The sequence below is a fragment of the Centroberyx gerrardi genome, chromosome 3 (genome assembly GCF_048128805.1).
Source record: "Centroberyx gerrardi isolate f3 chromosome 3, fCenGer3.hap1.cur.20231027, whole genome shotgun sequence".
Classification (NCBI taxonomy): Eukaryota; Metazoa; Chordata; class Actinopteri; order Beryciformes; family Berycidae; genus Centroberyx; species Centroberyx gerrardi.
Window position 1 is genome coordinate 12,307,734 of NC_135999.1, and position 12,270 is coordinate 12,320,003.

Here is a 12,270-nt window from a genome sequence, read left to right on the forward strand (position 1 = left end):
TGGGAATCACAAAATGAGATAAATTGCGAACAAATGGCAGGTTGAGATGTATTGCTGGCTCCAAGGCAAAATGTTGCGGCACAGGTCTTACCTGTTTCACATGTAATTTTATTACAGACTGTGATATACTGAGTGTGATATCACTCACTAAACTTTATCAAAATGAATTTATCAATATTATATCGTCATGATGTTTTTATGGGGAACCGAACATGGGGAATTCTGCTGAGATTGTATACTATCCTTCTAAAAATTGTCACAGGATTACTATAGTTACTTTTTGTAAGAGCAGTTTACAGTTTAGCTAAAATAATTTAACCAAGTTTAGTTATGATCTTGTGTACTTGTACTGTCCAGAATGATAACAAATATGACACACATTGAGAGGCATTGTTTGGGGAACCACTAGATGCGCAGGACTAAGTAATCTCCATCATGCCCCCTATATCTAGATCTGTTCCCCTCCTCTTCCTTGGGAGATTGGCAACTATAGACTCCCCGGTGTTATGTGTAATAGGCTTGTCAATGAGAATTATTGTCACTGGCCCCATTTACTGTCAGAAGGAGGGAACGAGAAGAGTGTGTCTGAATCATTTAAGAGCCCCTGTCTTGTAACTTTATCTTGACCGTTAACTTTTATTCCACCATTTGCACACAGGAATAGAAAGAGAACCGACGTTTTTGCACAACTGAGTGTCAAACCTGCTTATCCATTTTTCAAAGTCCATTCATCCTTTGAAGACAGAATTAACATGTAAATATACTGGTGTCTGTGGTCAACACTAACCTTAGATTAAGTCACTATGCAGTATAATGCAGGGTTAACTCACTATGTTTTGCCTTACTTTTCTACCACCAACACAGCTATCACCACTCAGTATAGTCTGGCTGTACATCATGCACAGGCTACAACAGACAAGAATGTCTACCAGGAACGACATAAATTGGAAATCGATGTGTACCTATAGGAGCAGGTTTTATTGGTGATGCAAACGCATGACAGAGTCTAGTTTATAACGATAACTGGCTGCTAGGTGATAATAAATGCAGAGCTCACTTTTGCCCAGGGGAAAGGAGAGCGGCACGTTTGCTGAATAAAATATTACATTATTTCTTAGGGGAATTTGGCAGATGATGAAAACATGCACATTAAAATCAGCTTGTTGTGAAAAAACATATTTGTCATAAACACACTCTTTTGATTCCTCTTCCCATGTGTGTCTGGTAGCTAGCTAGATAAGTGAGATAAGTCTTTATGTTCCCTGCTCTATAATGTGCAGCCAGCGTCAGGTTGTGGGTTTTCCTGCTCACATTAGGTTCCTGTAGTTACAAGCATGTGAAGCATGTGGAGTCTGCACTGAAACAAATAAATGTAAGCCTCAGTTGCATGAGCATATCCATTCTGCATGCCTGGAAGTGGAGAGGAGCAGGTGCAGGCAACAAATCAACTGGATATCTACCATAACTGACAGTCTTTGTATGTGCGTGCGTGCGTGCGTGTGTGTGTGTGTGTGTGTGTGTGTGTGTGTGTGTGTGTGTGTGTGTGTGTGTATAAAACCATGAATATGAATGTGGGCATACACAGACTGACCTGCAAAACCTTGCTTCCAACGCAGGCAACCCTAACAGGCACTACTGATAAATTATATAACTTCCGCACTGGCTGAACACGGCCAAACCTATATTGACTTTTAAAGTCCAATGCACTATAAGTAAATGTACAAATGTACATACAATGTCCCATTCAGAGAATTTGCCATTCAACTGTAACTAAGGGAAACACCCAAACTCTACTCATTGCAGGCCTATAAGCCCAGTGATTGAGTGAAATGTATAGTACTAGAACTAAGACCATAGTGTCCTCTATTGTCATTTATGAGGGGTGCTAAATATTGTACTGTATGGTGTTGTATTGTATTGCATTCAGTAGTATTTTGTTTGTAACAACCTCTATAAAAAATGAATCTTGAATATGGAAGTGGACCAGAGGATGGCTGGAAGCTTAAGTAAATAAGTCCTTTTTGAGGTGCTCTATAGCATAGAATCCATTCCTATTATAGTTTAGAGTGAGAGCCAGATCCTACACTGTAACTAGCCAGGTATACACAAGCTCCGATAATGAGGCTGGCAGTAATATACAGAGAGGAGCTGGCAGTGGCAGCCACTCTCAGGGAGTCCTGCCAAAGAAGTTGACTACAGCTCTAGGCCAACATATTTTACCTTTATAAGGAGAACTGGCTCTCCTTTTCCCCCACCGCCTCAATCACATGAATCTGTTAGACTGGGTCAGTAAAACAAAGTGAAGGATGGCAAGACTGAACTGAGGCAGATGTGCTGGCCTGAGTTTATAGAGTGCCCTAGCGCTCCCTTTTGGAGAAATCATCCCTGTCTCTGTGGCGCTTTTTAAACCCCAATGTCATTCTGCCTTTCAGCTAGAAAAAGGAGGGCTAAGCAGCATTTGGAAATAGAGTTTTAAAGGAAACTGATTGAGCTATCCCCCAGGCAAGAGGTACATTTTGAAGACATACATTATGAATGCCGCTCTCGGATTTTGTGTCACCAATACTTTGCTGAAGTAATCGCTTTGTGAGTGGGAACGGGAGCAGTAAAGTGGGCATGTATTAGGAGAGACTGTTAGGAGAACTTCACTCTGTGTGGCGTATACAGTAGACAGAAACAGCAAAGCCCCCCAGGGCAATGTGTCTATGTTTGAACAGACACCACATTTAAAAAACCTCTAGACTTGGAGTTAGCTTGTCAATAGCAGTCATCAAACACCCCCAACCAATAGCCCAAAGCTAATGCAATCCCATCAGGGTCTTAAGATTTGGACAAAACCACAGAGTTCCTTCTTGATAAGAATGCTCCTCTTGCTGGTAATGCACTGAAACCTACAGGGATGAACAACCATACTGCTGAGTTAAAAGACTACACTTCAGTATTTGCCATTCCCCCGCCAGCATCTCGCTTTTGTATCACAGTGACGTGCCACTTATGTGGTGTAATGAGAGGCTAACAGAACTGTAATTCAAGTCCTGCTTAGTCGCTTGTAATAAATAAGAAACTGCAAACTTTTATCTCTAAAACGTCAGATCCAGCAGGCTGGATTAGACCCGTTCCTTCCTGGTCGTTTCTTTTCTGCCAGTGCCTCTTCCTACCACCACACTTTCACCCTGTGTTAGGACAGGTTTTCATACAAATCTCCCATGGTATTTCAGTATGAGCAAAGCAGGTACTTGCTTCCGGCAGTCTGCTAGACTACCATTCCCATGGCAACCATTAGCTTTCTTTTTTGTGTCTGTCTCTACACCTGGCATGAGTAATGCTGCCATTGTAGCTCGCGGTACGTAGAATAGTGCTTCTTGGTCACTCTGAATCCTGTCTGATAATAGCGAAGAATCCAACGGCATCAGCATCCATCGCTGTTGGGGAAGTGAAATAGTAACACCTCAGAGTATCTGTACAATCTACATAGACTAAGGGTAGAATTAGGCCTAAGTATGGATGATAAGTGATGGAAATGCTGGCAAATCAAGGATCTTGGGGGGTGGGATTTCAGCGGCAGGCAAATTTCCAGGGCTCAGTGGTTGCTCCATTCCAAACAATCTTCCTCTGACTGCTCGACAGATGCAGAGCACAGCATGGCATGCCTAGAGCACATTAAGGAGGGGTTTTGTCTATGTAGGAGTTAGAGACGCTTTCTTTGGGGATATCATTAACTCAGACATATCAGCATACATTAGCCCTCGGAAGACCAAAACACAGTTTTCATACAAACCAAGGGCAGGCCCTGATACAGGTGGACAGCTCTCCATTCAGGCGCAGGGAAGGCATAATGTCAACACCACTTACCGAAGCAAGTATAGTAGAGATATAATGGCTTAACGCATGCAGAAAATAAACTAGAATAAATGCTGTCAGGCAGGATTCTATTATTGAGTATCATTTATTGCCTACCTGGGGTATGGCCAGCCAAGTAAATAAATATGAGCTATGCCTGGAAAGAGGGATAAAGAGAAGAGACCGTATTTGTAAAGGATGTAAGTAGCAGCGCCTGTTCTCACCTGGCAGGTCAGAGAAGAGTAGGATGCACTCGTTGAAGCCATTAGCCAAGAGGCGGTCCCTCAGCTGCTGCAGGATGGCCACGCCGATACAGAAGGGGAAAGAGGAGTTACCCAGCAGCAGCGTGTCCCACAGGTGGAAGATCTTGTGCAGTGGAAACACATCTGTATGGCGGGTACAGAAATAAACACAACAAAGAGAAGATTTTGCAAAATCACTGAATACAAGTGTGCCTGAAAACACAAATCCCTGGAGGAATACACAATAGGATCTGCCATGTGGGACAATGGCACACAACATGCACACAGTGAGGAATGGGGAGCCAGTTTGCATATAATGAGCATGATTTGCATGTGCATAGCACATTTACTTAACATGGCTCTATGTCTTTAAAATGGGGAGCTCACTGAGCAGAACTGTGCATTGGCAAGATAGCCTGCAGGGATATTTGAGGTGGGGGACGCAGCTGGGAAAATGTTTTTTGGGTGGGTGTTGTTATGGAAAAAAGACATAGGAGGAACATCAGGGGGCTGAGGAGCTTTGGAGTAGAGAACCTAATGCACTGCACAGGTTATTTCAAGCCAAATAAAACCACATCCTCTATGATGTTTCCCACTACAGTTATTATTTCAATCGTATTATTTTAAGTATTCTTAAATGTAATGTTTCCTCCCAGTTGAGATTTATGCATAAAATCTATTATCCACCTGTTTATGTTATCCCAGGTTGTGTTGAGGTGGATGCTAGGCAGTAGACCTGTGTGGGTGGTGACTGTGGTGAGACTGAGAGAAAGAGGAGGGGGGGATGCCTTGGAGGGTCTTCAACACATTAGCAGTCAGCAGCCGACTGGTGCATGTGAGTGACAGGCAGTGTGTCTGTGTGTGCGTGTGTGAATGTGCGCCTGTGCCTGTGCCTGTGTCTGTGTGTGTGTGAATGGAAGATGACCCTCCAACCCTATCTCATATTGGATTGGGGACATTAGCAGTCAGAGGGGCACACCTCCTGAATGCTGGACTCACACACTGCCTCAGGAGGAGGATAGGGGGTAAAAGGGTCACACTTCACACTCTCCACCCCAGGAGTAGGGTGTGCGTGTGTGTGTGTGTGTGTGTGTGTATATGTGTGTGGGTGTGTGTAACTGAAGAATGGCAAATATCCCACTACAAAACCCAGGCTTTCAGATAAATCAATGAATGGAATGTGCACTGATCAATTTGGCTACAATTAATGTAAACAATAGGTTATCTTTCTGGTTTTTAGGAGTCTGCAGACTGGCAACAGTTCTCATGCATCTTCATGAATATTATATTAAGACAGTAAAAGGTTATTCAAACAGTTGTGCTGCACGATGGGGCTGCAAGACTAAACTCTCAGAGGAAGGAAAAACTTATAATTGCATATAATTTAATATATTTGTAACACTGATCCATGGCCCCTGTTAATATCCTCATATGTCAGAGCACCAACTGCGCTCTGTGGGAAGGTTAAAGCGTAATGCTGCCACCAACTGTCAAACTGCATACTGAGAACGAGGCAAAATAAAAACCCTATACAGCTGATACAGCACAGTAGCTGAAGGGACTCACTTGAGAAGTTAATTGGAATCAACAACTATATTTAAACTTGGTATTTTTAAATTCACTCAAAACAACTAGAAAACATGTGCATATGTGAATACATGTGCAGGTGAAAATCTGAAGTAGCGTGGTTGAGTCCTTCCCCTTCAGGACAAGAATTAATTAGCAGCCGGAATAAAGGTCGCAATCCTCCCCCAAAAAAAAAAGCTCTTTGTCCATACTGGAGCCACTGACCTTTTCAGCCTCCTCTGTTATGATTCTCTAATTGAAGCAGACTCAATATACCCTCTGAGATTTGTGGATTATGCTCAGTGCCACATCATATCCACATCATGCATACAAAGAATAGCTACTTACGTGTAAACATAGTCAGGAACCAGGGGATAGCATAAAGCTGTGTGGGGGGGAAAAAAGGGAAATGAGAAATAAGTATGTGATAATGTTATATTGCTACATATGTTGATATCAAATGTCGAGTTGAGATAAAAACAAAATTGTTAAGGGCTCAGAAATGAATTACTTTCTCACTCTCGAGGCCTGTCTCTGAGCACAGGAGCACACTTTGATGGCTACAAGTTTCTATAGCCTCCGAGGAAGAGAAACGGCAATAAAGAGCAAACTGCTCTTTATGAAATTGAAATTAAAGCGTGCCAACGCAGACTCACAAAAACACACACACACACACACTCACACAGACACACACTCTCCACCATTAACCACCTGTTCTAACACCTGCCATTCGCTGGCCAGTCTCACTGGGGCTCTCTCATATTCAGCAGCGAGGGAGTGGAGCAGGGTGTGGAGCTTATTTCGGCTAGTTAATTGGTAGCTAATCGCGGGGGAGCTGGTGAGCGTTCAGCGGACCTCTTCTGTGCCCAGGAGTGATGAGCAGGGGAGAGCCACTGCACTCCAAGTCTCAGCCTCAATTTGAACAAGTCTGCAGTAGGAGCGCGGGTCCAGCCAGATTGGATTAGTGCAGGTGTAAATGGCAGACCCATGAGAGGAGATGTGGCCAAATTGAAAATGGCCTGAATTAAACCACAGGCTACGTGCAACCTGACTCGTTGCCTATGGCTTAACTCATTACCAGAGCAGAACCCTTGCACGCCAGAAAATATGGAAAGATTACTCATAGTTTGTGTTTACTTGAGCAAGATTTGTCTGTATTGCATTAGCTATGTTTTTGTATGCATATATGGGAAATCAAATCCAGTTTGTACTGTAGTGCCTTAGTGTGACATTCAGTCTTTTCGGGCCAAGGGATTTATCACTTCAGTAAAACAACAATTCAGCGTCCTCTGAACTTCATAAAGGAAATATTTACCGTTTGTAAAGTCTAATTGCTGGATTGACATCAAACATGAAAGCTGTATCAACAAAGCTTGTTCCAATATCATCCCAGCCTAACAATGAAAACAGGCATATACAGTCCCCTTTGAAAGGCAAGTTAACGCTGGTATAAAAGTGTCAAGTAAACATCATAACAACATGCTTTTCTTTGAAGAGCCTCCGCTGAACAACAGAGGAACAGAGGAACAATTTCATCAAAGAATCACAATAAGACATCTGTTCAAGGTAATGCTTAGTTTAAAAAAAAAAGAAATCACACTGCAGATATAGGCAGAAACATTTTAACAACGCCTACAGGTAATGTTCATGCAAATAGAACATCTGACAAGAAGGCCTAAGTATCTCTTCTAACTTTCTTTCTTCCCACACACTTTTAAACATGACAGACAACCAACAAGCGCAGTTTGGTGCCTCAGTTGTACGGCTTTACAAAAGGGGGGCTGCATCATCAGAAACTCCAGCTGTGTCTGAAAGGAAGAGGTTTAAATCCCTGACTCCTCCGTGATAAAGACCACACTCTCGGGTAGATAATGTCCCAGAGGCTGGTCCACCGAGGTGACACACATTCATCAGCCCGCTAACTCACACCCTAGAGAGACAGTGGAGGCTTTAACCTTGCCACTGTCTGATCAGAGATGTAGAGAGGGAAGGGAAGGGCGGGAAGAGGTGGTGCGGAGTAAGAGAAATAAGGCAAGCCCGGTGGAGGACAATCATTAAGGCTGCCTAGCAGACATTAGACGCTGTATAAATCATCAGCAGTGGACTATAGGGAGAACTTGGCCCTGGCTCAAAATTCTGGAGAGGAGGATGGGGAACAAAAAATCTCAATGACAACGAGAGCTATACATGGTGATCCACGGATCGTCATTCGTTTTGCCCCTGGCGCTGAGCCAGAGTCCAGAGTCATCTCTTACTAGCTTTGACTTTCCATCACGGGTAAACTTGCAAAAGGAGAAAAATGCTGTTATCCTAATATGTCCTCCCCTGCTGTCTATTGTCAGTCTGTCAGGACGCTGGTGCTCTTGGTTACTTACGTCCGGGATGAAGCCAATCTCATTTAGATGGTTGCTTAGCTCTGGGTCATGGAAGGCAATCATTTGGGAGAAGACAGTCAAGTACTCTGGCAAAAAAAGGGAGAGAGATTCATGCATAAATTTACCTGGAAACCCTTCAGTAGTAAATTTATATGCTGAGATTTGATAGTCCTAAGACACTTTTTGTGTGCCATTTTCTTCCCCAAAACAATAAAAGTACAGGAATATGCTAAAAAAGTGAAGGGATTATGACTTAAAATGAAACTTAAAGCATAGGTCATGAACCAGACAAAAACCCATAACGTTGCAAGTAGACCGCTGATTCACTGAGCCGGGAAAGTAACATCTTTACAACTATGTCAAACGGAAAGTCACACAAAGTGAAACTGTGCTACAGCCATTCCTCAGTCTGTATTCCAACGTAAGTCAACAGAAGAACTCTGACCAGACAGATAAACATTAGCCAGCTCTCGAGGGCATCTAGCAGTGGAAAGAAATGATAATAGCCACATTCCCCACAGAGTTCAAGAGGTGTACAGTGTTGCAGTTTATCACTCAAGTAGAAATCGCTTCTGACATTTCTCTGCGGGCTTTTGCAGTTTCATTTGTTTCCCTATCTCTAAATGATGTGGCTCAGCTGCAAACTCCATTAAGACAGATTGAAATTAGGTTTCACAGCTCAGGAACAATACGGAGCCAAAATTTAATCAACATTGAGCTGACAGCCTGTTGCTCTTTGCTAGTGGATGTTAATTTGTTTTTGAACTTAGCCAAAAGCTGACCATGTTTAATACTGATTGCTTAACTTGCAATGGCAGTTAACTACATTAGCTCAACTCACAGACAACACTGGATTGCTATAGTGGCATCATGTATGATATGAGAATGTAGTGAAGTGCGTAATTGACATTCCGTACAGGAGAAATAAAACATGTGTAAGCAAAATAAAGCTTTAGTGGTGCATAACACAGCAGCAGCAGAGTGCGTTTTTCTGGTTAGTGTAGTGAGCAGTTAGACAGCATGTGCTCTGTCTAATAAAACTCACCTTGGATGACATGAGAGTTGTCCTTCAGGAAAAAGTTGTACAGGTATTTGGGGATGAAGGCAGACATGCAGGCATATGCCAATGCTGTGAAGAGGATGGCATAAGGAGGGAAGGAAGACAAAAAGAAACAAGGAAAGAGTATGTTAGCAGTGATAGTAGCATGGTATTTCAGAATTCACTCTTTCAGATGGAAATGCCTTACCTTCATTGTTGAAATTCAGGTAAAGGAATGGGGCACAAAGTGAATCCAAACCTGAAAGGAAGAACTCAAAACAGTCAATAATATACTGAATTTACTATCAGGTCACATCATTTTATCTCAATACAAGGGTGGGAGTTTAAAAGGTATGACATGACCGCCACCTAGTGTCCAGTCATGTATAGTACAACATCCTAAGGAGTAGAGTGAGACAGAGGAGAGAGAAAAAACAAAGACAGAGACGGAAAGAGAGACAGAAGACAGAGAAAGAGGGAGAAACAAAGCGAGCGAGCAAGCGAGAGAGCGAGCGAGTGAGTGAGACTGACCCTGCCAATAGACCAAGTCAGGATGGGAGACCACCCAGGCTTTCAGCACACGTCTGAACTTGATGTGGCCCTGAGGAGACGACAGCAGCTCATCGTACTGGTGGCAGCGCGGGATGTCCACCTCAATCTGGAAACATGCAATGAGCAAAATGTTAACGCTATGAACTGACTCCATACACTACCATGTAGTTTTAAACATATTACATCGGAGAGATGAGGTACCTGTCTGTCCGTAGGTATAGGAGTGTCCTTGTCTATGCTGTCGTACTTGGCTTGAATGTCTCCCTAGGCAAAAAGAAGAGATAATGTTCACATGGACAATGCGCAAACAGCACCTTTGCTAGTCCCAGTTTCTCTCCTACCTCAACGCCGAGCAGTGCAGCCCAGGCCAGTCCGCGAATGAGAGGGGGGATGTCCACTCTGGCCTCTTTCCACACCAGGTTCTTCTTGTAAGGATAGGCCTGAGGACCAAAAGTCAAACAGCTGCAGTAGTATGTCGTCCAGATTTAATACAGCTATAACTCATTAAAATGCAGCTCTGGAAAACATTAAGAGACCACCCCGTATTTTTTGAAAATCTGAATTTTTCTATGGCAGTGGTTCCCAAACCTCTCTTCGAGGCACCCCAGCTATTCCCTGTTGTCTGAATTCTTGCGCCAGAAGTGGGAGAGAGTCGGCCAGAAAGAATGTAAGAGACTGGTGGAGAGTATGCCAAGACGAATGAAAGCTGGGATAAAGCATCGGGGTTACTCCAAAAAATATTGACTGTTGAACCATTCCTAAGTGAAGACATTGTTATTTTTAGGATTTACTTACGGATATGAACTTGTTTAGTTTGCATTATTCAATGTACAGTATAATGAGATTGTGTATTTTTTGGGGTATTTTTATTCTTGGCAGAAAATGATAACTGGTGAACAGTTATCATTTTTCTGCAAACAAATGTTCTGAATGAGATTATTTTTGTTTGAAATTACAATCAAATGTGGCCAATAGTTCATAAAAGAATATCAAGTTACATTTTTTACACATACCCATAAACTGTAAGACTGAACATTTTGATGTGGTCTCTTAATTTTTTCCAGAGCTGTAATTACTAGAGTTACTGTAGTCGAGGGACACAGACAGAGAATAAGTTCAGAGTTGAAACAATCAGCAGGCTCTGACACTTTCAGGCACTTTGTCTTTAATTGGAAAACAGAGTTCTTGAACCTGCCAGGACAGAGGAGAGTATGCTCATGTTTGCGTGTTTGGTGCGCGCGTTGTGCTCTGCGAATGAGTATCCTTTTGTGTGTGTATTACTGTGTGTGCATGAGTGTATCCTTTTGTGTGTGTATTACTGTGTGTGCATGAGTGTGTGCGTGTGTGTTCATTTGGATGGAGCCCAGACCTTGAGGAGCCTGTCAAAGAGGATGATCCGGATGAGTTGGTACTCTGTGTCCCTCTCGCGGATGATGAGTGGCAGCGTGACGGTGGCCGACAGCTCATTGCTGCTGTTGGACTGGGGCAGACTCGACTGTCTGGGTGGAAGGAGAGGCGAAGAGAATACGGCTTTACTCAGGCCCAAATAAATGACGAGGTGACGTGAAAAATAGCGACGGGGGAGGAGAGGAGGACAGGAGCGGGCGTAAGATAGAAAGATTCCTTACTCGTCCTCCAGCAGAGGGTAATAGGCTTCTCCTGCCACATCCTTCAGCCTCTGAAAAGGCAGAGAACAGTTCTTTTCATAAATTAACACACAAGCATATGAAGAAAAGAATACAGACAAAGTGTTCTGTGAGACAATGTTGTGCATGACTGTTGAATTGTCTCTTGTCTTACATTTCTGAGCTGGCAGAGAGACAGCGTCACTGTGGTGTCATCCAGCAAGAAACTCCGATCCCGGCCCTGACCAAACGACTCCCCATCCTCCAGGAGAAAACTATAAAAGAGATAGGACATGTTACCAAGTCTGAATATTATCTAGTTTATAGTGCGTGTGTGTGTATGTGTGTGATGTACTTGGGCAGCGTGCAGACTGGAGGTTTGGACTGGATGATCTCCTTGTTGGTCAGCTCCTTCTCCAGGTCTCCGCCTGCCAGACACCACAGATGGTAAACCTCATCTATGGCCCGCTCCGACAGGTAGTCTTCATCGTCATCTACCAGCACGCACACAAAAAAATACCACTTACAAAAGTCACATATGCAATTCATCTGGCCTAGGACAGTTAAACAAATGTTGTAAATGTGAACAAATCTCTTCCAAAGCTAGAAAGCACAGGAGAATGCTGTCATCAAGATGTACGGCCTGGAGCTATTTCATTACAAATGAAGAGGAGACTGAATTTTTGTTTGAACTTGAACACAAGATTGTGTGATTGTGTGTCACTTTAATCCAATAATAATCTCCCTGAAGTGGAAAATTTACCTGGATCCACAGAAGATTTCCCTGGGGTCTTTATTCTATTCATTCCTATTTATTCTCGAGTGGGCTTGACATATGTTTCACAGATTTTAGGTCGGGACAAGCTATAATATCTGTCATTTCTGGCAAGAGGAGATAGTAGCAAATGTACTCTAATATAAATAAGGCCGCAGCAAACAGGATCTGATATGTTCTGAAATTCAGAGTAATTATTTTTCAGTCCAGGTGTCTGGTATCTCTATGCAGCACAGAGAAAAAGAGGCACACACAG

At 43.0% G+C, this 12,270-nt stretch overlaps 1 protein-coding gene across 1 annotated transcript in view; it reads right to left on the reverse strand.

Annotated features, from left to right (window-relative positions):
- Positions 1-12,270, reverse strand: part of tbck (TBC1 domain containing kinase) — a 48,477-nt gene that overhangs the window by 31,399 nt on the left and 4,808 nt on the right. The window contains exons 11-22 of the mRNA XM_078282610.1: positions 11,595-11,733; positions 11,415-11,514; positions 11,243-11,292; positions 10,984-11,113; positions 9,956-10,054; positions 9,816-9,878; positions 9,594-9,720; positions 9,271-9,321; positions 9,069-9,152; positions 8,024-8,109; positions 5,997-6,033; positions 4,065-4,226 (exon numbers count right to left, since the gene is read on the reverse strand). Coding sequence (XP_078138736.1) covers positions 4,065-4,226; positions 5,997-6,033; positions 8,024-8,109; positions 9,069-9,152; positions 9,271-9,321; positions 9,594-9,720; positions 9,816-9,878; positions 9,956-10,054; positions 10,984-11,113; positions 11,243-11,292; positions 11,415-11,514; positions 11,595-11,733 — 1,128 coding nt within the window. The remainder of the gene's footprint in view (positions 1-4,064; positions 4,227-5,996; positions 6,034-8,023; positions 8,110-9,068; positions 9,153-9,270; positions 9,322-9,593; positions 9,721-9,815; positions 9,879-9,955; positions 10,055-10,983; positions 11,114-11,242; positions 11,293-11,414; positions 11,515-11,594; positions 11,734-12,270) is intronic.